The sequence below is a fragment of the Canis aureus genome, chromosome 12 (assembly GCF_053574225.1).
Source record: "Canis aureus isolate CA01 chromosome 12, VMU_Caureus_v.1.0, whole genome shotgun sequence".
Taxonomy (NCBI): Eukaryota; Metazoa; Chordata; class Mammalia; order Carnivora; family Canidae; genus Canis; species Canis aureus.
In genome coordinates this window covers 43,479,323-43,507,214 of record NC_135622.1, presented here as the reverse complement: position 1 = coordinate 43,507,214, position 27,892 = coordinate 43,479,323, and the positions used below count along the sequence as shown (strand labels likewise).

At 42.4% G+C, this 27,892-nt stretch overlaps 3 protein-coding genes across 17 annotated transcripts in view; 1 reads left to right on the top strand and 2 right to left on the bottom strand.

Moving 5' to 3' along the window:
* Window positions 1-900: 900 nt before the first annotated feature.
* Window positions 901-4,252, bottom strand: LOC144324505 (coiled-coil domain-containing protein 121-like). Of its 3 annotated transcripts, none has more exons than XM_077915921.1 (2): window positions 3,794-4,252; window positions 901-3,164 (listed from the first exon to the last, which is right to left on the bottom strand). In XM_077915921.1, exons 1-2 carry the CDS (start codon window positions 4,153-4,155, stop codon window positions 2,204-2,206), a joined length of 1,323 nt encoding a protein of 440 aa, XP_077772047.1. In that variant the 5' UTR covers window positions 4,156-4,252; the 3' UTR covers window positions 901-2,203. The 3 variants fall into 3 exon arrangements, with proteins under 3 accessions (XP_077772047.1, XP_077772049.1, XP_077772048.1); XM_077915923.1 differs by having other exon boundaries at window positions 3,790-4,038; XM_077915922.1 differs by having other exon boundaries at window positions 3,460-3,918.
* Window positions 4,085-27,724, top strand: LOC144324512 (GPN-loop GTPase 1). 4 transcript variants are annotated; one of them, XR_013389990.1, is made up of 15 exons: window positions 4,377-4,555; window positions 5,250-5,343; window positions 8,241-8,280; window positions 9,091-9,157; window positions 10,101-10,138; window positions 11,026-11,104; window positions 11,312-11,406; window positions 12,364-12,409; window positions 13,055-13,201; window positions 14,458-14,540; window positions 15,991-16,030; window positions 16,875-16,965; window positions 21,489-21,596; window positions 23,029-23,556; window positions 26,358-27,724. XR_013389990.1 is itself a non-coding variant. In XM_077915948.1 (14 exons), the coding sequence occupies exons 1-14, from the start codon at window positions 4,445-4,447 to the stop codon at window positions 23,112-23,114; spliced, it is 1,125 nt and encodes a 374-aa protein (XP_077772074.1). In that variant the 5' UTR covers window positions 4,377-4,444; the 3' UTR covers window positions 23,115-23,631. The 4 variants fall into 4 exon arrangements, 3 of the variants coding, with proteins under 3 accessions (XP_077772077.1, XP_077772074.1, XP_077772075.1); XM_077915948.1 differs by lacking the exon at window positions 26,358-27,724 and having other exon boundaries at window positions 23,029-23,631; XM_077915949.1 differs by lacking the exons at window positions 4,377-4,555; window positions 8,241-8,280; window positions 9,091-9,157; window positions 26,358-27,724 and adding exons at window positions 4,905-4,957; window positions 5,048-5,138 and having other exon boundaries at window positions 23,029-23,631.
* LOC144324508 (STAGA complex 65 subunit gamma) overlaps window positions 9,237-27,892 on the bottom strand; it is a 30,165-nt gene continuing 11,509 nt past the window's right edge. For 4 of the 10 annotated variants that reach the window (XM_077915934.1, XM_077915930.1, XM_077915933.1 and 1 more), the window contains exon 6: window positions 25,953-26,592. In XM_077915934.1, coding sequence (XP_077772060.1) covers window positions 26,330-26,592 — 263 coding nt within the window. In that variant the 3' untranslated portion in view covers window positions 25,953-26,329. Of the gene's footprint in view, window positions 10,216-11,496; window positions 11,545-11,769; window positions 14,522-16,703; window positions 16,774-25,952; window positions 26,593-27,892 lie in introns of those variants that run through there. The other 6 variants (XR_013389986.1, XR_013389985.1, XR_013389987.1 and 3 more) reach the window with 6 other exon arrangements.

The following is a 27,892-nucleotide window of genomic DNA, read 5'->3' as shown; positions in this document are numbered from 1 at the left end:
TCCCATTGCCTGGAATGGCTTCTTCCTTGGGCTTTGCAAGGTAGGCTTCATTGTATCATTTAGGTCTTAACCTACATTTCACCTCGGAGGTCCTTTTCCACCTAAATGCACTTTCTGTAACATCACTGTGTTTAGTTTTCTTCATTGCAAAGCAGATTCAAAGTAGATTGAAGTATTAGTTGGCCAGCCTACTGCTCACTTGCAGGTATGCATTTCAAATTATCTTTATCAGATGATTCACTCTCTAAATAGTCTTCAGGCTCTCAAAGCCTCACTTGGAAAGGGACAGACGTAAAGCAGCAATACACCAGATACATGATCTGGGATAATAGGAATGAAAAAGAAACGTATGAGATGGAAATTATCCACTCCCCACTTAGGTAACTGGGACAGCAAAGGCAGGAGGAAAATTAACAGCAGAATACTAAGATTCTAAATCCCTCTTGCTTTCTAACTCCTTATCGAGCCTTGGTATGTATTTTCCTACGCTTTTTGGCACATTTTTGCATCTACAGAGAATAAGGCTTCAAATTTGTGTTGGTTACCATAGTTTTCAGATTCAGTCTTTCTGTATTTTCGGCTCAAGAACTGAAGGTTAAGTTACCTGCATACTATCTAAAATTCTACTTTCTGTATTGAAATTGGTTTTATTATATCCATACTAGTATGAATGAGATATACAGAAGCAGTAGTAAGAGAAAAGTGATGAAACAGGAAATCCGTTACTGGGGAAAAGTCAACGGATACAGTATAATCTAAGGTTTTTATTTCTAATAAGCTACACATTAAAAACATTGTTAAAGGTAGACGGTGAAGGCATTGAGGGAGAAAAAACGTTTTACTCCACAATTTTAAAGGAATTCATTTTTACCTAGGCATGAAACTGAAAACTCAGGAAAATTATTTTGAAGTTTTTAATCACTGACAATTTCTGGATTACATAAAGTTGACTTTATTTTCCCATAGAGGAGCAATGTTAAAATGTGGGATTATATTTCTGTACTAGGATTCAGCATGCAAATAAATAACTAGTCTAACCGTCTATATGTCCTCAGTGCAAAAAAAGTTTTAAAAACTACCATAAAAGTCTTACTAATTAAAAATATTATTTCCAGTTCTTCTAAATTAGCAATAAACTTCTTTGGCTATGATGGATACTGCCACTGCACAAAGCTTGTTCTTCTCAATAGACATAAATATAAGGCACTTTTAATTATAAAAGGCATTTCAAAATGTACTATCAGGTACACACATAGTAAGAAAATGTAGAAGTGACCTAAACCTGAAGTACTTATATTTAAGTAATCTTACTCGTTGTCTTAGAATTCAGAATGTTGTTAGGGAAATAGACAGCACAAGACTCTTTACAGTTGTCCCAATATTTTAAAACGTTTTTCACATATTTTTCTGAAATAAGTAGAGGCATTCAGTTTCAGTTACCTCATTAATGCTAGATGTATTTCTTGACAGAAAAGGTTTTTCAAAAGTTAAGAGTTGACCTAATATCTGCTCTTCCCTTAATTTACTCAAAGCTAAAATTGTAGGGGCTGAGCATTAGACAAAAGGTCATTCTGCCCAGTGTTTTTTTTTTTTTTTTTTTTGCCTAGCTCTTAATGAACATATTGCTTAAATTACTTTTCCACTCTTGACAAAACTATAGAAGCAGCTGCCTGGTCAGTGGTGCAAACTTGAAAAAGACCTTAAAAGCACTTTGCCTTTTTTTTTTTGTTTTTTTTTGTTTTTTTTGATCACTTTCCCTTTTCTGTGTGGAGCTGGCCAGGAGGCATGAGGATAAGCAGTTTGTTTACAGAGAGGAAGGTATTATATAAAGTCAATCTGAAATGCTACTCTTAGAAATCTAACTTGGCCACACGAAATAAATCACACCACTGTCTTCCTTTCACTACCTCCAGGTGGTCTCTTGAGCTAGTTTAATGTACTGGTGTTTGGGAAATGGTGTTATCTAGAGATTTGAGGAACATCCCATTTATTAACAAGATCTAATTAAGGAAAAATCTAATTAAAGGAAGCTGGTGGCACAAATATCCAGCAGTACTGCTGGAAAAATGCACCTAATATTTCACACTAACACATCATGATGGATACTTTGCCATAGCAATCTGAGATCCTAAAGCCTTCCTAACTAAGTTTATGCAGCCATCGGTTTATAAGAATACTTGCTCCAGTCTTTATTTACGCAGTGTTATTTTAGGAATTGGTTTGGATTAATCTTTGGTTTGGTACTCAGAGGTGTTAATGTGGTCCTTGGAGCATCCTGTCCTGGGCACCAATTACGCCTTCTTTGCAATCGTTGCCTCGCCCGGATTAAGCCCTCCACATACCACTGTTCCAGCTGCAGCTGCTGCTTCTGATTTTCTAACTGGCTTTTAGTAGCTTGCAACTCCTGGCACTGCTGAGTTTGCTGCAGTAACTTCTTCCGTAACTCCCGGTTCTCTCTCCTGATGCCACGGTAGAACTCAAAAGTATACTGCTTTGCTTCCAACTCCAAGGCCTGGGCCTTCCCGTCAAGCTCCTTTCTTTTCCTCTTTCCCAACTGCCCCATGTCTGGCTCACTCAGTTGTTTCTCTAGAAGTGCTTTTTCCTGGAGTAACTGGACCTGGATTTCCTGTTTCTTGGCATCTGTCTCAGCTGGGGTTTTCTTTTTCTCGTCCTGTAATATCTGGATTTCTCTCTCCTGTTTCTCCTTTAACAGTGAAATTTTCCTCAGTGTCTGCAACTGCTGCTTTAAGTTGCATTGGATCTTTTCCTTCTGCAAAAGCTCCCTTTTAAACACTGAAGTTTGTTTCGCATATTTGGAGGCATAGTCTCGTCTCCTTTGTTCAATCTCCTGACTTTTTTGTAAATAGCTGTTCCACAGCTTTTCAGGCTGCATTCTATACTCTTCAGTTTTGTTGGTTAGATATTCCAGGAAGAATTTGTTTTCAGTCTGGACAAGTAACTTCTCAGCATATAGCTGCTTGGTTTCCTCCATTAGTGACTCTTGCTGGCTTTGAGCTTGTTTTATTTGGTTGTTCAGCTTTGTCATTTCCACCACTGCCTTTTCTTTAAACCTCATCTCTGACTTGCCTAGCTTCTCTGGCTTGAAAAAATCATTTATTAAACTAAGATACGGTGGAGAGGAACTCCTAGAGTCCTTAGCAAACCTGAAGGAAGAACAAGTAAGACATTCCCCCATCAATTCTTTTTTTTTCTTAAGATTTTATTTATTTATTCATTAGACACACACACACACACACACACACACACACACACACACAGGCAGAGAGCCTGACCTGAGACTCCATCCCGGGACTCGGGGATCGTGCCTGGAGCCAAAGGCCGACGCCACACCGCTGAGCCACCCGGGCTGCCCCTCCCCATCAATTCTTAATGAAAGTTTAGTAAACACAAAATGCACAAGTATACTTTAATTCACATGAGAAAATATTTTTTGAGTACCTATTATGGTTCTGCACTCTGCGAGGCACCAGGGTAGAGATGAATGAATGTGGCTTACAATTTACAAGCACGCATTCACTACAACCCCCGTAAGGCATTCCCTCCGGTTTAGAGAGGAGAAAACAAGTTCAGAGAATTTAAACGACGCCAGCAGTGGCAGCGCGTGGGTGTGAAACCTCGATTTTAAGATTCACTGAACACTGCAGTAGCCACAAAGGGCGACGGGACCCGCTGAGGTGGGCGAGAGCAGCAATACATTTCCTGGCTTTTCCAGCCCCTTCCCGGTATCCGGGGACACTTCCGTGGAGGGAAAAGCGCCCCTTTCAGTACCTACTTGCTCCCGGAATCCGAGCGTCCGTCTCCAAGGCGACGGTGAGGCTCACCGAGGGGGACCGCCAAGGAAGGAGCGCTCGAGTCAGGGGCCCCCGACGCGCGGACGCGGCGCCCCCTTGCGGAACGTTTCCGCAGTTTCTCGGTTCGGTGCTCCACGGGGGTCGGCGCCGCCCAGCAAGCCCCGGGGTCGCACTCCGCCCCAGTCCCAGCCTGTCCAGCCCTGAGCTCCTGAACCTCGTCGGCTGCCGAATAAGACCCAGCAGCCAGTTCCCCGGCGGCTCCGTCCCCCGCTCCTTGGGGGCGGAAGGAGAAGCGCACTCTCCTCATTTGCGACCTGGGGGCGCCCTGCCTTGGGGACCGCATCTCGTCTTGCCCTCCTGGGGACCAGAGCGTCGTCTCTCCCAGACCCTTCGTTCCGTTGCGGCGGTGAGCGCCTGTCCCCCGGGTCCTCCCCTTCCTCCCCTGCCCTCCATTTCCCCGCCCCTGCCCCTGGTTGGCCCGGAGGCGAGGATGCTCTGGCGAGCGGCCCGCCCCTCGGCCTTCCCCGGCCGCGCGGCGGAGGCTCTAGCGTCCCTTGCGCGGCCCGCGGCGGCGCGGAAGCCTCTCTAGGTGCGCGGCGTCTCTATGGTGGAGCGGGCGGAGCGCGAGGAAGATGGCGGCGCCCGCGGAGGCCGCTGAGGAGCGGGCTTCGGGGGGTCCTCGGCCCCCAGTGTGTCTGTTGGTGTTAGGAATGGCGGGATCTGGGAAGACCACCTTTGTACAGGTGACGTACAGGGCGCGGGAGTAGGAGGTGCGCTCGAGAGGTTGTCAGTGGTGGGCGGAAGGCCAGGGGGACCTGGAGGACGCGCTCGCGAGTTGAAGGGGATCCGCGTGGGGCTTTCAGGACCTCGCCAGCAGTCCGGCCCCGAGCCTTTTCGGGCTCTAGCCTGGTTCGGTTAGGGCTCTCTTCTCCGCACCCTCAGTTCGTATTTGCTACAGCTTGCCACGTTGTTCTGGAATCGTCTTGCCGCTGACACTGCCGCCCCCTGGAAGGCGGGGGCTCCCACGTCGCCGGCAGTTAGTGCGGTGCTGGCGCCCAGGCCCTGGGTGGGGATTACTACGGTGTGGCTTCTTGCGCGGCTCTTCCGTCTCGAGCGCTGGAGAGACCGCGATCGAATTTGACAAGGTTCCCGCTTTATCGGAGCTGATGTTTTAATGGGAGTGATGGGGAGAAACCTCACACGAATCAAGTGATTAAGTGATCGACCGACAGTAGGGGAGGCCCTGTTGGCGGGATGATCAAGAAAAGAAAGCATTTCACCTGAGAGTCGAATGCTGGAGGCGGATCCTGGGGACGAGCGTTTCAGGTAGAGGGAGGGACACGTAGTGCAGAAGTCTTCAGCTGTGATCCATAAAGGAATCTCGGCCCCTTATCATTCCCTCGGCCTCACTCCACCGCTCTTCTCGCGTCTCTGCAGAGGCTTACTGGACATCTGCATAGCCGAGGCTCTCCACCTTATGTGGTTAATCTGGACCCGGCTGTACATGAAGTACCCTTTCCTGCCAATATTGGTGAGTAAACTGGAACAGAACTCTGAAGTTCTTCAGAAAACCAAAAGCCTCCAGCCGGGCAAATCTCTAATGCTTTCATTTTTCGTTTTCTCTAAACTATCTTTCATTTTCCTTGAATTTCCTAAGACTTCTAAACCATTTTCTTTGTTGACTCCTTTCCCTAAGTATATTAGTTTCCTTACCTCTCACTCTCGTGTCTCCGCTCGTTCTGATCCGAGGGTGGCAGGCTATTGTTACTTCATTTGTATTTTTTAAACATCTTATTTCTTGGACAGCCCGGGTGGCTCAGCGGTTTAGCGCCGCCTTCAATCTAGGGCGTGACCCTGGAGACACGCAACCCCAGGGTCGTGTCTGTGTCACTCGTGAATACATAAATAAAATCTTTAAAAAGAAGAAAAAAAAGATTTTCTTTATTCGTGAGAGAGAGAGAGGCAGAGACACAGGCATATACATAGATATGCATATATGCATTGTTTTGGGGAAAGGTTTCCGGTTATCATCAGACTTCCAGAGAAATCTGTGACTCTGACATAATTTAAGGGTGAATATGATGCATTGTCATGATTCTTGATTGAATCTAGGAGCCTGGGATCCCCGGGTGGCTCAGCGGTTTAGTGCCTGCCTTCGGCCCAGGGCATGATCCTGGAGTCTCGGGATGGAGTCCCATACCAGGCTACCTGCATGGAGCCTGCTTCTCCATCTGCCTGTGTCTCTGCCTCTCTGTCTCTGTCTCTGTGTCTCTCATGAATAAATAAATCTTGAAATCTTGAAAAAAAAAAAAAAAAAGAATCTAGGAGCTTCCTGATTTTCAGGCTGTCACTGTGCTAATCCTCTCATTTTTTTGTCTCTTAATTCTGCTAAGCTACTTGGACCCTAATCATACTAATAAAGGAAAATCTTGTTCAGGAGCAGAGGTCATTTTGGGAAGTTGGGGAAAAAGTTAGTATCTTCTTGCTTAAAGGATGGACTTCTATCTGATGATAGATGACTAGATAAGAAGATATATGTGTGTGTGTATATATATCTGACTGGTAAGAAGATATATATATATTTGTAATTATATATATATATATATATATATATATATATATATATATATATATATATATATGTTTTTTATAAAATTACTCAGCCATAAAAAAGAATGAAATCTTACCATTTGGGACTACATGGATGGACCTAGAGGATGTTATGCTAAGTGAAATTAGCCAAGACAGAGAAAGACAAATACCTTATGATTTCACTTACATGTGGAATCTAAAAAACAAAGCAGAAACAGACTCACAGATATAAGAAACAAACTGTTGGTTACCAGAGCAGGGAGGAGTTGGGAGTGAGTGAAATAGGTGAAGGGGATTAAGAGGTACAAACGTCCAGGTACACAATAAGTCAGGGATATAACTTACAGATTAGGGAATAGAATTAATAGTATGATAACTTTGTATGATGACGCATGGTAACTAGACTTGTGGAGATCATTTTCAAATTTATAAAAATATTGAATCAATATGATGTAAACCTGAAACTAGTAAGATACTGTATGTCAGTTACACCTAAATTTTAGAAAAGATGGAATTCAAATAGTTGGTAGAGTCTGTAGGCTGGTAGACAGGTTTAGACAGTTAGATATTACTCGATGCATTAATTCCCTTTGAAAAATCAGGTCTGCATTACCCCTTGCTACCAGTAGGCAGTTAGTAAGAAATAAACGTTTTTTCTTGATTTAGCTCCCTTTTTCTTTGCGTGTGATCACTGCTAAGGTACTTAAGTTGTATAAAACTTTTCCCCTGGGGCTCCTGGGTGGCTCAGTGGTTTAGTGTCTGCCTTCATGCTCAGGGCATGATCCCAGAGTCCTGGGACCGAGTTCCACATCTGGCTCCCCTTAGGGAGCCTGCTTCTCCCTCTGCCTATGTCTCTGCTGCTCTCTCTGTGTCTCTCATGAATAAATGAATAAAATCTTAAAGAAAATCTTAGAGAAGAAAAAAAAAAAAACCAACTTGGCTACATTACTTAAAAACACACACAACACAGGGCAGCCCAGGTGGCTCAGTGGTTTAGCGCCACCTTTAGCCCAGGGCCTGATCCTGGAGACCTAGGATCAAGTACCACGTCAGGCTCCCTGCATGAAACCTGCTTCTCTCTCTCTCTCTCTCTCTCTCTCTCTCTTTCTCTCTCGTTAATGAATAAATAAAATCTTAAACACACACACAAAACTTCTCTCCTCGTCTCAGACTGTTTCTACCATAACTTCTGAGCCCGTAGCCTAACATTTTTCATGGATTGCTTGCCAGTTACCAAGTAAGGAAGGAAACCAATGTGAAGCTGGGGGGATTAGTAGAAGAGAATGCAGACAAGAGAAGCCTGAAAGGCTGGTTTCAGCTTCTTGTTGGTAGGAAGATACTTGCAGGGCACTTTCTGCCTTTCTGTTTTTCTCTTCACGATCTTGCTTTTTTCTGTATCACAGTTCAGTGACCTTAGCTTAAAACTTTAGAAAATTGACTTGAAAAGTAACTGAGATACCAGGAGAGAAACTTATTTTTGTTTTCCTCAGAGGAAGCAGAGATGACTTGAGAGGCCCATTGTCTAAGGATGTTATAGGTGGAGTGTCTCAAACTATATTGTGTCCATGTGGGGTTTTTTTTTTTTTTGTAAGATTATTTTTTTAAGCTTTTTACTTATTTATTCATGATAGACACAGAGAGAGAGAGAGCGAGCGAGCGAGACAGGCAGAGACACATGCAGAGGGAGAAGCAGGAGAAAGGAGCCCGACGTGGGACTCGATCCCGGGATCTCCGGATCACGTCTGGGCCGAAGGCGGGCGCTAAACCGCTGAGCCACCCAGGATTCCCTTGTTTCTATGTGTTAAATTCCATTGAATTCTTCTCCCCCCCTCCCAGATATTCGTGACACTGTGAAGTATAAAGAAGTCATGAAACAGTATCCTTTTCTGCATCTACTTCATTGAGTCATCCCTAACTAGTTACTGTCTGTATTTTGTGGCTTTGAGAGTATTCTGCATTTTCTTTGTGAAATATACTAGCAAAAGTATTTAACTGCTTTAAAGCAATTTACTTAAGAGGATAGAAAGATAAGTGAGGAGAGGTATTATAGGTGATTAGACTATTACACCTTGTGGTTTCAATTTTCTTACCATCTTTCTAGACTATGGGCTGTTGTAATTAGAAAGCACCCAGAGTGGGAGGCTGGGTAGCTGGTGCCATGCCTTGCTTCCACAAAGTAGTATTGCCCTGGAGGCCACTGCCTCCTCTGATTGGGAGACTCAAATGAGTAGGTTTATTTAAGAGCATTGAGTGTTAGTACATGCTGTATGAAATGTGTACTTTCCTTGCAGGTAGATGTAGCTGGGTAGACCAATAATAATCAGCAGGTTGACCAGTGAGGATCAGAGCAAGGAGTGTGATATCTTCAGTGATATTTTAAGACCTTAGCGTCTAATACCATTAAGCTGTCAGTGCCAAGTGCATCTGTCTGTTAGATTTTGGTCACTTTAATCTCTTCATTTTGCCTAGGCATCCCCAGAATGATAAAGGAATGAGGAAGATGTTGATAATGAAAATTCCTTGTGAGGTTAAGTTTGTGTGGTATATACTAGTCAAGGATTAGCTGCCAGTTTCCATTTGTGGAACACTAAGGTTACGGTGCTATGTGTGTGAATAATATCCTAAGTGTGAGTTTCATCACCTAAATTGATCTGTAAGTAATTTAAATCCTCAACTTGGTGTCCAGGTACGGGCTTGGGCCAAACGGCGGTATAGTGACCTCACTCAATCTCTTTGCTACCAGATTTGATCAGGTATGTCTGTTTTTACTTTTATAGACATGACTGTGTAGAAACCTATGACTTTTTTTTTTTTATTAAACAGATGACAGACTTATTTTTTTTTAAAGATTTATTTATTTTTGATAGAGAGGGTGGTGGGTGGGGGCAGAGATACAGGAGGAGGGAGAAGCAGGCTCCATGCCGGGAGCCCGATGTGGGACTCCATCCTGGGACTCCAGGATCACGCCCTGGGCCAAAGGCAGGCGCCAGACCGCTGAGCCACCCAGGGATCCCCAAAAACCTCTGACTTTTGAATGCCTAGCTTGCTCACATTGGGAAAGAAGAGCAATAAACCTGGATATACATATGGAAAATAAGTAAACATTTTGATAGAGAAGTAAGTTATGACAGGATAATCAGTATTGTGAGACACTTCACATTTAATATTGGTGATGGCCAATAAAACAAAAATCTAGGTTCTTTTCTTGATCTTGGCTTATAGTGTCACCTTGAGGATGGAGGGAAGGATTGGGGAGTGGGAGGGGTAGCAGGCATGGAATGGAAAGATAATGGGGCTTTTTTACATGTGACAGATAATTGTCACTGTTTAGGTTTTTCTCCTACTTCTACAAGAGTGGTGTTTTGTAATCATGAATTTTTTACCCTCATGTCACTCCAAGAGACAGGCTGTTAAACATTTTATACCAAAGTACTAAGAGATATGACCTGAAAGTGAGAGATCGTCTTCAGCTTCTCAGGACCCTGCAGTACACTCTGGGGTGTTGGGGTGTGTCAGTGCTGCTGATGTGACTGTGTTTCCTTAGTTCATGGAGTTTATTAGTTGGTGTCCTAAGACTGAGAACAGAGATTAGAGATTCAGTAGTTGATAGTTGCTTATAAGGTGGGCCGCCCTGGAAACGGTGATTTTTGTATTGAAGATGGATCCTGTTTTTAATTGGCATCTTTTTTCTTTCAGGTGATGAAATTTATTGAGAAGGCCCAGAACATGTCTAAGTAAGTGCTTTTGGCTTAACACCTGTTTATTACTCTGTAGTTGACGTGTCTCAAGGATTTCAGGATACCATCGGGCTCTGAAAGGGTGTAGATAGAGATGAAACCATTAGAAGTGAAACAAAAAGGTGGGCAAAAGAAATCATTAAGATGCTCTACAGTGATGAGCTAAATTCAATAGTATCCTACCCCCAATCACTGTCATATATGCCCACGGCTTCCCAGGAGGTGTTTTAAGACTTTGTCCAAATTCAGTTGTCTCCCTGCCTTCTCTTGGGAAAACACATTTGTTGGCATTAAAATCTCTGAAGTACCTTTCTAACCCTTGTTTAAAAATAAATCTTCAGGGGCGCCTGGGTAGCTCGGTGGTTGGGTGTCTGTCTTTGACTCAGGTCGTGACCCCAGGGTTCTGGGATTGAGTCCTGCATCGGGCTCCCTGCAGGGAGCCTGCTTCTCCCTCTGTTTATGTCTCTGTGTCTCTCATGAAGAAATAAATAAATCTTTAAAAAAAATAAAAGACTATATGCTCATTATAGAGAATTCAAAACCTTCCTTCAACCCCCCCACCACGACCCCAAGAAACCAGATGGTTCCCCAAGGGATTTGCCTTCTGGTTTTGTTTATCTCTCATTTTTAACACAGTGTGTTTCTAAAACGATCATAGTTTCTTCTGTGATAATTTGCAGCAATTTGTAGACTGCTACTCCTGCCTGGTATCATGAATACTGGACAGGTAGTATATGTTTTAAGGGCAGTGGGAGGAAGTTAGACTTGACAGTGTGAAGAGGTTATTTCTTCTTGGATAAGCAGATGTTCAGTGTTACGTGTGCTGGAATATCTTTCAGTATTTCACAGGTGGGATACTTCTCGAATGGTTGTTCTTGATACAGATATGTCTTGATTGACACACCTGGACAGATTGAGGTTTTCACGTGGTCAGCTTCTGGGACAATCATCACTGAAGCCCTGGTGAGTATTCAAGGACTTGTTAGACTAACTGGAGAGCTAAACTGGTTAAGCAGTTTTTATTGAGTGGGATGCTATATGGGAAGTTAGTTGTGGAAGCTCTTGGCACCCTGCCTAAAGTGGTTTTCCCTTGCTAAGGAAGGTGGGAAAAGAGTTTGGAGATAGGTCATGAGTCCTTTGACTAAGGCTGTGATTATTTTGTGGCTTTAGGCATCCTCATTTCCCACAGTTGTCATATACGTCATGGATACATCAAGAAGTACCAATCCAGTGACCTTCATGTCCAATATGCTCTATGCCTGCAGGTAATGGATTGTTGGTGGGCCATGGTATTACATCAAGGTAGGAGGCCTCCTCTTTTCTTTTTTATATTTGAGTCCTGAGTGCTTACCAACCTGGATTTGTGCTCATTCAGATGTGCCCCTCAGTTTAGTAGTTGTGAGCTGGGGAGAGATTAGATGAGAAAAGAGGCATATGTGTTAGCATTCTCTTTGACCAGCTTCTCATCTTCCCCCTTTGCTTGTTACAGAAACAGGTAGTGTATGAACACGAACCTTTTGGTAGTTGCTCGCAGTTGAATGAAACGAGTCTAAATAGAATAGAGCCCTCTGATCTAAATGTTCCTTTTCTGTGTTATGACATGTAGACTTAAATTATAAAATGAGAGATTGTGAATAAAGAGATTTATCTATGATTCCAAAAAGCACAAGTTTGCCCCAACTTGGTGTCATTAAGGACAGAGAGACATGGCTTACTAGGGTATGTGAGTGCATTCGACATAGAGCAAGGGAAATTATTATGAAATTTGAGAGAATTTTATTTGGTGGATACATAAAAGCCATCACCAGCATTTGTGCCTTCTCCTATGACTAGGGATATACCTTCTTGGTAGATGCAATAAATTGTAATCCAAATAGAAATCTGATGTCTGACAGCGTTGTTTCCATATATATTGTTTAAAAGAGACAATTATTTGGTAGAAACAACCAGACCAAAAAACCATACACAGAAAACCAGATGAATATCAAAGCATTCTTACTCCAAGAAAGAAAGAGAACGTATGTGTGTTGTTTGCCTAATGGTAGCGGTGAAGTACCTCTTCCTCTTGGGAGAGTAGAATGTGAGGGCTGTGTCAGGATGGATAGCTATATGTAGCGTCTGAACCCATTCCAGTTCTCGTTACTCGGTTCTAGCAGACTGACACTTGGGTAAGCAAGAGCTTAAGTGCTTTCACTGATAACGTCTTGATGTTTGATTTTCAGCATCTTGTACAAAACCAAGCTGCCTTTCATTGTGGTTATGAATAAAGTAAGTGGTTCCTTCCTTTTGTGGTTTAGTATTTCTTTTTCATCAGAACCTTGTGTTATTGGAAGGTTTAGGGGTTTGGGTAGGTGAGGATTTTCACATGTCGGAGAATAGATTCAAACTTAACTGAAACAAAGTCATGAGCGTTTGTAGGAAAAAGATTCAGTCGAATTAAATGAATATTTATTACTGGCTCTCCTCAGAGTAATTTAAAACTGGATAGAGTAGCCCCTCAATCATAGTGTATAGGTTATCCCTCAGAATCACAACTATGTATATGGGGGAGGGACTGCTTGTTAATTGGCAGAGCAATTAAAACAGAAAACTTCACTTTTCTTGAGTCGACAGCAAGGATTCAAGAGAGTACATGACTTCAGAGCCTAGAATGTGCTGGCATCTACTGTGGTCATGGTCACTTGGCAGTGGATAGTGAAGGGTCGGCTTCAACCAAGAGAACACATATGTTCATTTATTTACAGTAGCCGTGGTCCTTTATGGTTTATTGTAGTGGAGGAGGAAATGAGGGAAGCAGAGAAAAAAAAATATGAATAATTGCTTTGTGGTTGGCATTTAATTAAAATTATTTTGACGTTGTTTGGTATCTAAACACATCTCTGATTGCTGATAATTGTCTTCTGTTTGGTACAGACTGACATCATTGATCACAGCTTTGCAGTGGAATGGATGCAAGATTTTGAAGCTTTCCAAGATGCCTTGAATCAAGAGACTACATACGTCAGTAACCTGACTCGTTCAATGAGCCTGGTGTTGGATGAGTTTTACAGCTCACTTAAGGTAAACTTTCACCACTGCTTATACTGACAGTCCCTTCAGACATCCTCTTAACCGTAGGGCTGGCGTTGAACCTGTCTTAGAAAAGAAGTTTGGTATTTTCACAAAGCATTTAAAGCATTACTTATTAAAAATTGGAGGTTTTCCCACCTCTTTTGCATGTTGCTTTCCAGTTTTAAAACTGGAAGTTTAAAAGATAAAGTAGAGGTGGCTGGCTATTTTTTTTTTTTTTAAAGATTCTGTTTATTTATTTGAGAGAGAATAAGCGCACATGAGCAGGGGGAAGGTCAGAGGGAGAAGGAGAAGCCAGCTCCCTGCCGAATAGGGAGCCCGACATGGGCCTCTATCCCAGGACCCTGAGATCATGACCTGAGCCGAAGGCAGATGCCCAAACTGTTGAGCCAACCAGGTACCCCATGGCTGGCTCTTAACCTCAGGGTCATGAGTTCGAGCCCCTCATTGGATATTTACTTAAAAAAAAAAAAAAAAAAAAAAGAAGATAAATAAGATAAAGACCCTACCTTCAGAGTTTATGATCTAGTTCAAAGAGAAGGGTACATACAGAATTGAAACATAATATATTGTGGTAAAGATCTTACTAAGATTGGAGGTTGGGCCTGATGCTGCTGAGGGGCAGATCACTCTTGAAATGAGGGATTTTGGAGGATATAGCATTAGAGGTATGCTTTGAAGGAAGGGTATGATTTACATAAGCAAATGTGAGTCGGGATGGCAGGGAGGATGGTAATTGCTCAAGCAAAGGCATTGAGATACTAATTTTTTTTTTAAAGATTTTATTTATTTGAGAGAAAGAGTGAGGGAGAACATGAGCAAGGGAAGGGGCAGGAGAGGGAGAAGCAGACTCCCTCCTGTGCAAGGAGCCTAATGCCGGGCTCCATCCCAGGATCTTGGACCACGACCCGAGCCAAAGGCAGACACTGAACCGACTGAGCCACCCAGGCACCCGAGATAATAATTTTTATAGAGAACAAGCAGTGGTTAGATTTGACAGGGAATATGAGAAGCCTCGCTGTGTGTTTCTCCTGATTTTCTTTTTATCCAGCCTTCTCTTTTCCATAAACTTCTTTCCATGGTTTTTGAGTATGTGTGCTGTTTTGTTTTAGCTTCACCCTTTGCCAGAGACTTCTTGAGGTATCTAAACTTCTTTTATGAAGATTTTATGACATTTGAACAAAGTAATATATACACCATTTAAAAATACACAGTTGTTTGCTCAGTGGCATTGATGCTTTTGGCAGGTGGTGGGTGTGTCTGCTGTTCTGGGTACAGGCTTAGATGAACTCTTCGTGCAAGTCACCAGTGCTGCAGAAGAATATGAAAGGTGAGGATGAAGGAAAAATCCTCTTGATGATATTTTTAGTAACCCACAATCTGATACGATAGCAGTTTTGCCAGGCAAAGCATTTGGGTTTCACAGTGTAGGTATTACATTTGTCATTTGGATGTGTACTGGATCTGTGTGTGTACCCTTAGGGATAAGAAGTCTCCATTAACCTTCTTTAAACATAGTGTACAACTTTCACTGTATTTACTGATTAAGAGCAAGAGTCTTCAGACTTTTCATTTTTTGTTTTTTAAAAAATTTTTAAGAGATCTTATTTACTTATTTGACAGCACAAGCAGGGGAGGCTGCAGGCAGAGAGGGAGCGAGAGAAGCAGGCTCCCCGCTGATTAGGGAGCCCAATGCAGGGCTTGATCCCAGGACCCTGGGATCATGACCCGAGCTGAAGGCAGATGCTTAACGGACAGAACCATACGGGCGCCCCAGACATTTTTTTTTGCAAAAAGCCAGATTGTAAATATTTCAGGCTTTTGTAGGCCTTACCATCTTTGTTGCAACTCTCAACTGTCATTGTAGGGCGAAAGCATCCGTAAACAGTTTGCAAACGAATGGGCATGGCTGTGTCCTAATAAAATTTATTTACAAAAATAGGCATGATTTGGCCTGTTTGCCACGTTGGCTGACCCTGGATTAAGAACATAGCCTGTGGAGTCAGACAGACATGGGTTGGATTTCTGTTTTCTCCACTGAATAAATGGGTGGCCTTAGCAGGTGTTCATCATTTGTACATCAGGGATAGTAGCATTTTATTGTTAAGGTTGTGAGCGTTATTTGAGAAAATATATCTGAAGCACCTAGTATAATGGCTGACACATAGCAAGCACATTTTACGATAAAGGATTGTTGTTACTGTTATCAGGTTAATACTGGAATTCTGTTTACTTAAAGGAAAATGTAATCCGAACACTTTCCTTGGGGGGTGGCATGATAATTGGCTTCCTTTGGCTTCATTTGTTAGCAAGATTCTAACAACCACATGGTGATTTTTAGACACATTATTTTGATTTTGATTCATCAGAGAAGGGGTCTTTCTGTGTGTTACCAAAGCCTCAGGACAGACCCTTTTGTTGTTGCCCAGATAAGCCACATAATTACACATTGAGCTTCCTGAGCCCAACAGGCCTACCTTCTTTTATTCATCACTGTGTTTATCCAAACAAATGATGAGCTCATCAGACATGAACTCCACAGAGTTCATCCTTCCCGGCCAGCAGTTTTTTGTCTCTTTGCTGGTTTCAGAGTGGGGACAAGCACTTTGACTTTTAATTTCATAGGGATAGAATATCAGTGACTAAGACTTGTTCCATCTAACATTCAGTAAAGTAAGGTCTTTTGTTACTGTCAGAGTCCTAGGAACATGGAAATGATGTGGAGGCGGGCAGGACAGATTATTAAACACAGGAATTTAGAAAGTGTTTTCTCTCTCCAGGGAGTATCGTCCTGAATATGAACGTCTGAAGAAGTCACTGGTAAGAGAGGAGGCTATGTGTATGTTTTGGGCCACTAAAAAAGAACTTTAAACCATGCACTAATCCTCCTGCCATAAATACTTTTTGGGGGGCTATCAGTGTATGTTCTACGTGTTTGTTATTTTAAATTAGTAAACCCGTATGTGTGCTGTCTAGATGCAGGAGGGCCCCTTAATTGTTTTTCTTCTCTTTATGTGAATTTCTTAAAGTCTGATTTTTCCTGTTAGATTTGCTAAGCACTTCCTGGGCCCCACCCCACTCCTACTCTAAGCTGCATTTAAGAGCTGGTTATAGAATTTTAAGAAAAAAAGTGGTTCACAGTGCTTATTCCAAATAATCGCTTGGCCTGCCCCCTTCAGCTCCATTGGGCCCCTTATCACTGCTGAGTCTGCTTGACGGTTCTTTTGATGGGTTCTTGTGACTAACTTCTGCAACCCCTAATTCATTCTGCAGAGCCCTCCAGTCTGAACTTGTGCTATCTTGATCCACACTGCTTGGTGTTTCTGTATCTGCTATCTCTTACCTGCCTCAATGTCTAAATAGCCTCTAGTGTTTGTGTGTATACTTAGTCATCTCCTGTTACAAGTCTGGCGTCTAATTCAGGGCTCCTATTTTTTTTTCCCTAAAGATTTTATTTGATTTATATTTATTTTGTAGAGAGAGAGGGTGTTACCTGGGTGGGGAGGGTGCGGAGGGAGGGAGAATCTTAAGCAGGCTCCATGCTCAGCTACACAGATCATGACCTGAACCGAAATTAAGAGTTAGATGCTTAACGGACTGAGCCACCCAGGCACCCCCTAGGACTCCTTTTTTAATATGAAGATATTTTTCTTTGTGTGTACAGGCCAATGCACAGAGCCAGCATCAGAAGGAACAACTGGAACGCCTTCGGAAAGATATGGGCTCTGTAGCCTTGGACACAGGGACTGCCACAGGTACTGGAGGGTCTCCTGGTGTTAGGAACTGAAAGGATGATATGCGTATTTCCACTGAGCAGGAAGATACTTCTGTTTAAGAGCGAGAAAAGGATAAAAATATAATGTGTTTGAGATTGATCAATGTATTTATCTATCTATTCTACCGCTTTTGTTTTGTGTGTGATTTGCAAAGGTAAACTGGACGTTGTATTTAACTATACCACTTTGAGTTCTTCCTCTTCAGGTAGGTTTTGCTTTACTTCAGCTAGATACTTGATGTCTTCTCTATTTTCTTAAACACTTTACAAAAAACCTAAATTAGTTAACATACAGTGTATTAAGAAGTTGAGGGTAGAGTTTAGTGGTTCATCAGTTGCATAATAGCACCCAGTGCTTATCACATCAAGTGCCCTCCTTAACGCCTGTCCCCCAGTTACCCCATCCCCCCACTCAGTTTTCTTTTTTTTTTTTTTTTTTTTTTTTTAAATTTTTATTTTATGACAGTCACAGAGAGAGAGAGAGAGAGAGGCAGAGACACAGGCAGAGGGAGAAGCAGGCTCCATGCACCGGGAGCCCGACATGGGATTCGATCCCGGATCTCCAGGATCGCGCCCTGGGCCAAAGGCAGGCGCCAAACCGCTGCGCCACCCAGGGATCCCCCCACTCAGTTTTCTTAAATACGTTTTTTGCCTTCCACTCTCCTCCCTTGTTTCCTGTTTATTTTGACCTACTTTCAGATTAACAGAAAAATTGTGTGGCTAGTAGAATTATTACTATGTAGCATTCAACCAGATTCACAAAATGTCAACATTTTACCACGTTGCTTCATTGTCTTCTTCTCATGCTGTATGACTTTGTATATACGTATACATTTGTAAACAAAACATGTTCCTTTTTTCAGAGTCCTGTAAGTTATACACTTATTTTTCAATATCATCCTTGATACTTCTGTCTGTATTTCCTAAAACAAGGATATTTTATATAAGCTCATTACTAGAAATTAGGAAATGAACACTGCTACTGTCGTATAGTGTGTAATCCTTATTTAGGTGTAGCTGTTTGCCCTGTACAGCAGGAGAAAATCCTGGATCTGCATTGCATTTAGTTGTCTTGTCTCTCTCTCCTTTAATCTGGAATGTTTCTTTAGACTTTGTGTTTCACAGCAGTGATAATTTGCAAGTATGTGGGACAGATATTTTATAGGATGTTCCTCAGCTTGGGTTTGACTGATATTCCCTCAGGACTCAATTCAGGTGGCTCCTTTTTGGCAGAACTTTACAGAAGTGGAATTTGTGACTTTTCCATGCATCACATCAGGAGACGCATGATGTTGATTTGTCCCATTGTTGGTGATGTTAATTTTAAGTACTCAAAGTGGTGTCTGCCAGGTTTTTCTATGAAAAGTTATTTTTCCCTTGATAAGTATTTTGTGGGTGATGCTTTGAGACCCTACGAATGTCCTTTTAATTCTCACATGTTTACCCACTAATTTTAATATCCATTAATCTAATAGGGATAGTATCGTTTTCTGTGATGCATGTTGGAAATATCTTCTCGCTGTTTGTCGCTCGTTTTTTGACTTTGTCCATGGTGTTATTTTTCCTGGTGAAAATTTTTGTTTTGTTTTGATGTAGTCAAATTTACTTGCCTTCTCTTCACTGCATCTGGATCTTGAGTGATAATTGGGAATCCCTTACTTATACTGTGTTAAAGAGGAATTCACTCACGTTTTATTGTAGTACTTAATATGGAATCATTGTCTACATTTAAAGATTTTTATTTATTTGAGAGAGAGAGAGAGAGAGAGAAAACATACCAGTGTGAGTAGGGGGTAGGAGCAAAGAGGGAGGGAAAAGGAGGAGAGACAGAATTTGCTCTGCATTGAGCATGGAGCCTGACATGGAGCTGAGTCACACGACCCTGAGATCATGACCTGAGCTGAAACCAAGAGTCAGAGGCTTAACCGACTGAGCCACCCAGGCAGCCCTCGTTCTCTGCCTTTAGATCCGCGTTCCATTTAGAGTTTCTTCTGTGGATGGTGTGAAGTATAGGTCTGTGTTACCTTTTTTATAAACAGTTGTACCTGCCCTATTTCTCAAAAAGTCTGCCTTTGCCCCAGTGATCTGAGATGGAATACTAAAGTTCCATGTGTACCTGGGTATATTTTTGGACTCCCTGTCTTATTCTTCTGGACTGTCTGGGTCTGTACCACACTGTTATAATTATCTAGGGTCTTTATAGAATGTTTTAATGTCTGCTTTGGCTAGTCCTTTTTCATATTTTTCTTTTTTAGCATTTCCTTGGCTATTGCATGTTTATTTTTCCACGTGAACTTAAGCATCAACTAATTTAGCTTGCTAAAAAAACAAACAAACAAACAAAAAAAACAAAACTTTTTGGTATTTTTTATTGGTCTTGCATTATGTTCATTAATATAGGGAAAACTGACAGTTGTCCTATTGAGTCCCCCTATCCAGGAACAAGGACTATGTTTATATTTTCAAGTGTACTTTTGTATTTTTCAGGAGTTTCTTCCTCATGTGATTTTTGCATAGTTCTTGTTAAAATTTTCCAAGGATTTTATCTTCTTCTAGTGTTGAAATGGGATTTTCTGAACCATTGTATCTTGTAATGGGTTGTGTTTGTGTATTTGAAGGTGTTTTATTTCCATATATTAGTCTTTTTATTTTGCCCCTTTTGTGAATTTTTTTGTTTTTAAATTTTTTTAAAGATTGTTTATTTGAGAAAGCGCATAAGGTGGGAGTGGCAGAGGGGGAGGGAGAGGAAGAAAGAATTGGAAGCTGGCGCCTGGGTGGCTCAGTCGGTGGAGCGCCCGATTCTTGGTTTCAGCTCAGTTTATGAACTCAACACAGAGTGAGGAGCCCAGTGTGGAGCTTGAGCCCATGACCCATGAGATCATAACCTGAGCTGAAACCAACAATCGGGCACTCCACTGACTGAGCCACCCAGGCGCCCCTGTATTTTCTTATTGTTTGAATTCATTTTGTCATCGATTCTTAGGGGCTTCTAGATTGGCGCTCATATTTCGTATGTATGCACCCCCACCCATCCACACTTATGGATGGACTGACCTTTAAGGAATGAAGTACTACTCATGAAAGCTGTTGCTGTATCTTCGATAGTCAATGCAAAGCAGCTTGGAGGGGGAGGTGCTGGACTGTGGCTCGTTTCCCAGTTAAGTGAACTGGCCTGGCCATCCTCGCACACCTCAGCGACATAAGCATCTGTGTGCTGCGCTCCTTTGAATCACTCAAGAATATGTGAAGCAGGGCAGCCTGGGTGGCTCAGCGGTTGAGCTGATGAGCCCAGGGCATGATCCTGGAGACCTGGGATCTCGTCCCATGTCAGGCTCCCTCCATGGAGCCTGCTTTTCCCTCTGCCTGTGTCTCTGCCTCTCTCTCTCCCTCTCTGTCTCTCATGAACAAATAAATTAAAAATCTTAAAAAAATATGTGAAGCAGTAAGTGTTCAATCTGCTGCAAAAGGTCTTTCACACTCAGATAACCTGTTAAAGGTTGAAGACTTGGGGAACCCTGGGTGGCGCAGTGGTTTAGTGCCTGCCTTTGGCCCAGGGCGCGATCCTGGAGACCCAGGATCGAATCCCATGTCGGGCTCCCAGGGAATGGAGCCTGCGTCTCCCTCTGCCTATGTCTCTGCCTCTCTCTCTCTCTCTGTGTGACTATCATAAATAAAAAAAATTAAAAAAAAAAAAAAAGGTTGAAGACTTGCAGTAAATTATTGGGGGAGCATCCCAAGTATAGTTAGGCACCGACTGAAGCTCTGACTGTTAACACGCCATGCCACCGTCCGTCTTCAGGGCCGCAGGCCCCCAGAGATCTGTGTCTCTTGCTGTTGTCACTGTTGGCCTCCTCAATCCCCAGCTGACTTTTCTCTGACGAGCCTCCTGAAGGCTCTAGGATATGTGGCATCATGGAGGTTCTTGTAAAGCCCAACCCTCGCAGGCTGAATTCGACTTTACTTGGGACTTAGCCCTAGTTGAGTTTCTCGGAGTAGGAAATTAGTCTCTAAGAGTAGATTCAGTTTCCCATTTTCCTCCTTCCCTCTTTTTCTGAATAATATCTGGGCTCCTTTGCTGCCTGCCATTTTACCATCTGTTCTCTTCAGACCCTCAGAACTTAAATTTCCATCTGGATCTTCCTTTACCCTGACTCCCCAGCACACTGCATCTGCTCAGATGTCCTTAGTCTTCATAAGAAAAACTATAGCCTCTTCTAGGAGCTAGTAAGAATGAAAGAGGGCAAGCTACTTGAAAATTATTTTCTTCAGCTTAAAAAGAGCACCTTGGGGTTACTGGGATCCTGGAAGCATTTTGTGAACTATACTACTGTAAAAGTTAAGTGGTATTAACAATAATACATTTAGAAAAGGTAAAATCCTGCATTTATATTTATCACGACCACTTTCATCCTGCCAATTTATAACCATAGTCACTGAATCAGAATCATCTTTTTGAGGACATATAGGTTCATGACATGCTACTGATTGGTGTTTTCTCTGTAGACAGCTTATCTCCTGCACTTGACCCTTCTGACTTGATCCTGACTCGGGGAACTTTGGATGAAGAGGATGACGAAGCCGACAGTGATACTGATGATATTGATCACAGAGGTGAGAGGTGGCTGAAGTGGCTCATGAAGAGAGTAGCTGCTCATCCCCATCATGTTTGCTCGGGAGCTTCTTATTCAGAGAAACCTTACACATGCAGCCAGTGATAGGGGAGAGAAGAGATGGCATTGGATATAGCAGCAGGAAAGAGTTCATGTATTGAGAGTTCCTGGCCTCTACTGAACGGTCAACATTGAGCTCATTACAGGCTTTTAATTAGTCTTGTGTCTTCTCATCTTTAGCTCGAAATCCATTTGAGAAATCTAGAATTTTTGTTTTCTGTAAATACTCTCTTAAGAATACATAGGGGGTGAGGGGCAGCCTGGGTGGCTCAGCGGTTTAGCGTCGCCTTCAGTCCAGGGTGTGATCCTGGAGACCCGGGATCGAGTCCCGCATTGGCTCCCTGCATGGAGCCTGCTTCTCCCTCTGCCTGTGTCTCTGCCTCTCTCTCTGTGTGTCTCTCATGAATAAATAAATAAAATCTTTAAAAAAAAAAAAGAAAAAAAAAAGAACACTTAGGGCGTGAGGGGCAAGAATGCATAAGGTGGCCTCAGCAGGGTTCCATCTGGCATAGTTTATGGACTGTGATCAGAATCCGTTTCTTGAAACATTTTTCGGTTCTAGCTACGACCAAGAGCAAACCTCTCTTTGCCGTCCAGTATGCTGGATGCTAACATCAAATGGCTCATTGACTCAGACTTATTGAGGTATAATTTACAAACAGTAAAGCCCACCCTTTTTAAGAGTTTTTAGTTTGCTGAATTTTAACAAATATATGTGCATTAGTAACAGCCATCATAGGTCAAGATACGGAATACTTCCACCACCCCCAAAAGTTCCTCATGCTTGTTTTTATTCAGTTCCCTTTCTGCACACTTAGTTTTTGGCAATCACTAATCTGATTCCTATTCCTGTAATTTGCTTTTTTCTAGAATGTTGTATAATTGGAATCGCAGTGTTTTAGCTTTTCGCGTTTGACTTTTTTCAGTCAGTGTAATGCTCTTGCAGTCCATCCTTGTGTCAGAAGTATGTTCTTTTTACCGATGAATAATAATATGCCATGATATGCCTTTTACCATGAGTGGTCTATCCATTCATCAGCAGATTGCCATTAGGGTTGTTTCCAGATTTTAGCTGTTACGAATAAGGCTGCTGTATATATTTCTCTTGGTTAAAAATACCTAGGAGCGGGACCTCATTTTAGTTACTTTATGAGGGAGGTATTCTCCCCACTCATAGATGAAAGAAATTGTACGTTTTGGGCAACATAAATAGAGCATGCTTGTAGAAGATATTTCTTCTTTGGGAGAAGTAAACACTTAGTTTATTAGAAGCAGAGTACTGTTTCTGATGGATTAGTGACAGCAGCTCTAATCTACCATTATCTGATACCTTTCTAATGGGAAAGTTAAGAATTGACCTTTTTTCCTTGCAGTTACAGAGGAAAGCCGTGAAGAGCCAGCATTCCAGAATTTTATGCAAGAATCAATGGCACAGTACTGGAAGAGAAACAACAAGTAGTTTCTAGAAGTCTGAAATTTTGGAACCCTGAAGGAACTATCCTAACCTCTGATGGGGGCTACTATAAAGGACAATTTTGTTCAGAGTAGCAGTGTTTCTCTTATAGGGAAATTTGACTCAGACGCAGCCAGGGATACAAGACCATTGGACCTAACAGGCTTCACGTTTTATCATTTCAACTTAAGTACTTTTGCTGCTGATGGATGGAACAGAGAGAACTTACTATTCACCTCAGATCTCTATTAGGCTGGATCTGTACTCTACTCTCCCGTCTTGCCCTTGACCCTGTACCATGAATTCCCCTCCTTTTAGCAGAAAGGGCGAGAGGAATCATGAGCTTCCCCGGGGTGGCAGCAGTCTGCTTGGCAACCAGTCAATGTTGGCTACAAAAGGTGCCTCACACGAAGTACCTCATTGTAGAATAACAGGTTCATTGAAGAAGGTGAGCAAAACATAGGATTAATGAATAAGAATCCTGCTTTGGATGGTGACTTGGATAAAGAGTTTTAAATTTTAACTTTAAGTCTGCCTGTCATAATTTCAAATAAGAAAATTATGTAATTGCAAGTAGGTTCGCTTCTATTCAACACAGAGGTTTAAAGCCACGTGTCCAAACCTGTCTCAGTAAAAGAGGGGATGTTTACTAAAGTCTCTCTTGTAAATAAACCAAGTAACTGAGTACAGAGCCAGGCACTGTTTGTATTATACATTAACCTTAAGGCAAAGTATCTTTTGTAATTTACTCAAAGGCCATGGATTTGGGTCAGGTGCATATTCCATATATAAATAATGGCCTTGGTAGGGTTTGCCCTGCCTCCACATTCTTCACAGGACACAGTAAAACTGCGTTTCTCTCAGGAAAGTTTATCCCTGCCTAACCTGTACTCCAGTTCAGTGGTTCTCAAGTGTGGTCATTGGATCAGAAGCATCGGCATGACCTGGGGAATTGTTACGAGACACAACACTCAAGATCTGAATGAAACTATGGGTGTGGGACCTAGAAATCTGTTTTAATAAGTCCTTCAGAGGATTCCCATGTACATGAAGTTTGAGAACCACTGCCCTAACTACCATAGCCTGTGACAGTTCCAGGCCTTGAGAATCTCCAGTATCTCAAAACGACCTGCTATATCAGAGTACCTAACCTTAACCATCTGGTGCCTATTCTCCAATGTAAATATTCCAAAAAGTATTTTATTTTGCCATTAAGTATTAATTTCAGTGTTCTATACCTGTCGATTATAAGCCTATATCGATCTATAGGTATCTATACTTAGAGATATTAATTTCAATATTCTATATCTAGAAACCACTAGGCTAAAACTTTGAACGGTTCAAAAGGAAACCATCTGCAAAGCAAGACTCTGAACATATTTGGTTTTTCCGTTTTAGTGCCTTTGAATACTTCTTTAAAAAATAATTTGTCTGGAGGTGCCCGAGTCGCTCTGTTGGTTAAGCATCTGACTCGATTTCAACACAGGTCTTGGTCTCAGGGTCGTAAGTTCAAGCCCCATACTGGGTGTGGAGCTTACTTAAAAAAAAAAAAAAAAAGCCCTATTCCTTAAGCTCTATTTTATAAGGACAGAGAGAAAGTCTTCCTTATCTTTGTATACCTTGTACAAAAACCAATACATAATTGGTGTTCAATAAGTGTCTGCCAACTGAATGAATTAAATGCTAGATGACTACTTAATGGAAACTGCCTGATATCTGCTTTCATAAATAGGGAAAGATGAAGCTAGGTGTGGATGGGAGTTTAGAGAATTGTGTTCAGGATTGTGCAATTAGCAAATTTATAAATTATCTGAGATTTTTTTTAGTTTTTATTAGAGAATGTGCGCGCTTGGGTGGGGAGAGGGGCAGAGAAAAACAGACTCGGGGCTTGATCTCAGGACCGCAAGATCATGACCTGAGTCAAAGTGAGATGCTTAACAGCCTGAAAGCTACCTAGGTTACCCTGCATTCATCTTTGTTCTCAGTGCCTCAGACATTTAAGGCATTCAGGAATATACTAATTAAAGCTGTGCATTGATTTTGGTCATTTAAAAGAGTGTGCAGATTTCAAAAGACTGGTATTCTGCACCCGGAAAGCAAACTTGAGCAGTACTTAAATGCTGGTACCCGCTATCAAGGCATAAAGCACACATTTGTTAATTACCGCTAACAATTCCAGTGCTAATCATTCACTTAATAAACAAATGACTGAGACCATCAGATGCCAAGCAGGGCTGATCCTGTGATGGGTAACAATGTAAGGTTGAAGACATGATGTAAAGGAGAGAGATGTGTACCGCTAGCCTTTTAGCTGCCTAGCCAGCAGGAGCACAGTGCAGATGCTGAATTCTGGTAAAGGGATGGACTATTGTCCTCTGACGGCCAAGTAGATGCAACAAATGTAACTAGCACCAGTCTGTCCTTGGACAGGTCCTGTTTGTTTTGTTCCCAATGCAGAAAATGAAGGAAACATACATGGTAAAATATTTTTAAAAATCTGAATGGAAAAATAAGAAAATGACAGAATAAGGGTAGATGGAGTGAAGTCTAACGAAGAAGAGGGGCGCCTGGCTGGCTTAGGAAAGCATGTGACTCTTGAACCTGGGGTCGTGAGTTTGAGGGGTAAAGCTTAGTTGAACAAAAAAGAAACGACGCAGACGAGATGAGGGCTGTCTGAAGAAACACCACAGACCCCTGGTTTTGTGAGACATCATGCACAGCAAAACGTGTTTCAGAAAGACTACTGATCGATAAAGGGGGATTAGCTATTTCCTGTTAGGTTTTAGTACCAGGTTCCCAATGATTTGGCCCCAAAGTGAAGCAAGTTCAGTGAAAACACTGACATTTAACATCAGCATATATTTACTTGTGAATCTCTTCAAGCATAGCTTTGAGGTTTGATAAGAATCTCAATCTGTACGATATCCCTGCAATATAGAGCCAAGCAGCAGGATTCTTCTCAGTTGTGCAAAGACAACAGTCCGGGACAGTGCATTGGTCTCCCGGTTACCATCCCGGTATTGTGAAGTGTCTGTGAAAGGTGGCTTGGTTGTAGAAAACTACAAAAACTAGCTGTAAAAGTAAAACGCAAACCTAATTGGTTAAAGTCAGCTCCAATGAAATCGGGAAAGTTCACTGTGTTTAAGAGTAAGAGTCACGTCACCTTTTATGGAAACAAATGTAATACATGAAGCTTGGAGAGAAAGTCTCCCCTTTACCTTTTATATTTTCCTCATCCTCTTCTTGCAGCGCTGGTTGAAAACAGGGGAGGACCCCATGAGGCTATCAGTGGAGTGGGAACCGTAGCTGCTGTCTGAGTCATCAGGACTCTGAGGGATCCCGGCTTCACTCATCCCGGACATGGGCTCCTCGAAGACATCACTGCCCAGCACGCCATGCCCAGACACATTGCCTTCTTCACTCTCTTGAGGCTCCATTTTCACATGGGCCAGATTCCAAAGAGGGGAAGCATTTACCTCTGTGCCTGGCAATGGAAGAAAATACAACCAGTGGTAAGCCAAGGCTGGAACACAGCAGACAAATATTTCATCGGGGCAGATTCCTAGCCTTTGAGCTCAGTCTTCAGTCTGAGTCTACTTGACTGGAGATTATGGTGGTCATCCTCTGTTCCTAAAACTAATAATTCTGAGTATTTTCTTTTTTTTTTTTTAAGTATTCTGAGTATTTTGCTTTCCACTTCCTCCCCTACTTTAACCCCACCTCACCCACCAGCCATTTCCCTTAAATCAGGGAAGTAAAACTATGTAGGTGGAAAGATTCCCTGTCTCATGGCCCAAAGGCAGGCACAACCACAGGCTCTTAATCAGGTGTTAAGTTGCTTCTTTCCTTCCTTCCTTCTATAAGGCTGTCCTGTTTTCCTGCCTTTTGTTTGGGTCCCCGGTCCTCTCTCACAGTATGAACTTAGCGATTACTACAAAATGCTGGCAGCAGTTCCTAGACTGCTGAAGAGTGTCATGGCTCCTAAATCTGTAACAGTTTCTCTTTGGCCCTCCTGTCTCTGTTCTAGCAAAGCTGTTCTGTGGTTATTACCTCTTTCATGGTGAAAGGCTCTCTGGCCAACACTAAAAAATGTGGCCTTGGGCGCCTGGGTGGCTGTTGGTTAAGTGTCTGACTTTGCTAGGTCATGATCTCAGGGCCCTGGGATCAAACTCAGCATCGGGCTCCCAGCTCAGTGGGGAGTCAGCTTCTCCCTCTGCCCCTCCTCCCACTTGTGTACATGTGTGCGCCCTCTCTCAAAGAAAAGCTTAAAATGTTTTAAAAAAACAATGTGGCCTGATTCTGTTTAGGATTTGTTACTTGTATCATTTGTGCATTGATGAAGTGACAATTTATATTTGAGTAGAACTGAGGATCGAAACTAATTTGCAATCTGACAGAAGGATCAAGTATCCTGGTTCCTAGGGTGATCACAGAGTCTGTCTGGAAAAGGCCAGCTGCGTCTGATTGGATAGCCCTATTTCAGTCCCTTTCTGGTCGAATCTTTTGGGGGTACTCTAGCAAGGAAGCCCAACTATTCAAACAGCCTTGAGCAATTAGCCTTCCTTCATCTGTGTGGAAGTTGTCTTACTGAGTACAAGCATCAGGAAAGACAAATACAGCACACTAAGTACGGGATGAAGGGGACATCTGCCCACCCAGCTGGGTCAGCTAAATTAGCTCCAGGACTCAACAATAGAACACCTATTGCATCTACACCCTAACTCGGAATTATTTTAAAGAATGCCTGTAAAGTTGTGCTAGTCCTCCCTTCACTAATTACAAAG